Here is a 2,372-nt window from a genome sequence, read left to right on the forward strand (position 1 = left end):
CGATGAAGAGAAGACGGCGTTTATAACCGAGGACGCCAATTTTTGCTATGAAGTGATGCCGTTTGGGTTGAAGAATGCTGGGGTGACCTACCAGAGGTTAATGGATAAGGTGTTTCAGGGTCAAATCGGCCGAAACATCGAAATCTATGTGGATGACAGGTGGTCAAGTCCAATTCCTTGGCCGACCATATAGCGGACCTGGTCGAAATCTTTGGTGAATTACGCAAGCACAACATGAGGCTCAGCCCCGAGAAATGTACCTTCAAAGTTAAAGGAGGCAAATTTCTTGGGTTTATGCTATCGGCTAGGGGAATAGAGGCGAACCGAGATAAATGCCAAGCTGTCTTAGACATGCGGAGTCCGAGCAATCTCAAGGAAATGCAACGACTGTCCGGAAGGTTGGTCGCATTGTCCCAATTCCTCCTTCGTCTAGCCGACAAGATCAGCCCGATGACTAAGCTTCTATGGAAGGCTTCGGCCTTCTCGTGGAATGAACCATGCGAGGAAACCTTTGCGGCGTTGAAAGCAACCCTGGCGACACTGCCGATCCTAACGAGACCTGATCCTTCAAGCCCACTCCTAGTATACTTGGCTGTATCCGATGAGGCGATCAGCTCGGTCCTGGTACAAGAAAAGGAAGGTACCCAAGCTCCCATATACTTTGTTAGCCGACTCCTACAGGACTCCGAGACACGGTACCAACTGATAGAAAAAGTTGCCCTTGCCTTAGTACACACTTCACAATGCCTACGACATTATTTTCAAAGCCACCGAGTAGTTGTACACACCAACTGCCCATCGCTAAGGTCTTAGGCAAGCCTGAACTCGCCGGAAGAATGATGGCCTGGTCGGTGGAGCTCTTCCAATTTGACATCACCTTCAAACCTAGAGGACTGATCAAAGCCCAATGCCTGGCCGACTTTGTGAATGAGCTTCATCCCCACGGCCAATTCGAAGAGCATTGGTGGACCCTCCATGTGGAAGGTTCCTCAAATTGTCAGGGAAGCGAAGCAGGAGTAATTCTGGAGGGACCCAAAGGAATAGTTTTGGAACAATCCCTCCGCTTTCGGTTCAAGGCTTCGAACAACCAAGCCGAGTATGAAGCCCTATTGGCCAGATTAAGGCTAGCCGAAGACATGGGTGCTTCGAGAATCAAATGCTTGACCGATTCCAAAGTTGTGGTCGAGCAAGTGGGCGGTAACTTCCAAGTAAAAGATCACAACATGATGAAGTACTACCATGCCTATCAAAAATTGAAGGCAAACTTTCAAGAGGTGTTGGTCGAGCACATCCCGCGCGAGGACAACACCCGAGCCGATCAGTTGGCTAGGTTGGCTGCGACCAAGAAGCCAGGCCAACTAAGAACCATCATTCAACAAGAAATCGACCACCCTAGTTTCGAAGCGGAAGTCGTAGCAAGCATTGATACCGACCACCTCGGCCAGAGCGACCCACCCGACTGGCGAGCCGAAATCAAGGCATTCATCACCAATGGCGCCGCTTCGACCGACCCGACCGAAGCCAAACGATTGAGAACACAGGCCAGCAGATATGTCATCATCGCAGATCAGTTATACAAGCACGGCTTCTCTACTCCCCTACTCAAATGCCAAGACCAAACCGAGGCCGATTACGTGATAAGAGAAGTTCACGAGGGTATTTGCGGAATGCACTCCGGGGTGAGAACGACTGTTTCCAAGCTTCTGCGTGCCGGGTACTACTGGCCGACCATGAATACCGATTGCGGAGCCTTTGTGAAGAAGTCTCAACAATGTCAAAAGCACGGCAACTTAATCCACCAAGTTGCCGAGCAACTGCATTACATTCCCCCAGCGTGATCGTTCGCCACATGGGGCTTCGACATACTTGGACCTTTCCCGGTGGCCAAGGGACAATGCAAGTTCCTCATCATCGCCGTGGACTTGTTCACCAAATGGATCGAAGCCGAGCCCTTGGCAAACATCTCTGCTCATCAAGTACAAAAATTCCTTTGGAAGAATGTCATCACCTGGTTCGACATCCCTTCAACCCTGGTGACCGACAACGGCCTTCAATTCATTGACTGAAAACACAACGAGTTCCTAACCGGCCTAGGAATACGACACAAGGTCACATCGGTCGAGCACCCACAAACGAACGGCCAAGCCGAATCTGCCAACAAAGTCATCCTGACAGAGTTGAAGAAGCGGCTAGGAGAAGCAAAGGGAGCATGGGCCGAGCAGTTGCCCGAGGTACTTTGGGCCTACCGATGCACGCCCCAGTCAATCACGCAAGAGACCCCCTTCCGATTAGTATATGGATCCGACGCAATGCTCCTAGTGGAAATTGGAGAACCATCATTTCGTCGAGCCCACTTCGACAAGTCGAACAAC

General features: G+C 50.7%; 1 protein-coding gene across 1 annotated transcript; it reads left to right on the top strand.

Moving 5' to 3' along the window:
- Positions 1 to 234: 234 nt before the first annotated feature.
- LOC109789337 (uncharacterized) lies at positions 235 to 1,838 on the top strand. Its single transcript, XM_083060785.1, has 2 exons — positions 235 to 624; positions 768 to 1,838. The coding sequence occupies exons 1-2, from the start codon at positions 235 to 237 to the stop codon at positions 1,836 to 1,838; spliced, it is 1,461 nt and encodes a 486-aa protein (XP_082916911.1).
- The last annotated feature ends 534 nt before the right edge of the window (positions 1,839 to 2,372 follow it).

Source organism: Cajanus cajan, chromosome 7, assembly GCF_000230855.2.
Source record: "Cajanus cajan strain Asha chromosome 7, NIPB_CcT2T_4, whole genome shotgun sequence".
Classification (NCBI taxonomy): domain Eukaryota; kingdom Viridiplantae; phylum Streptophyta; class Magnoliopsida; order Fabales; family Fabaceae; genus Cajanus; species Cajanus cajan.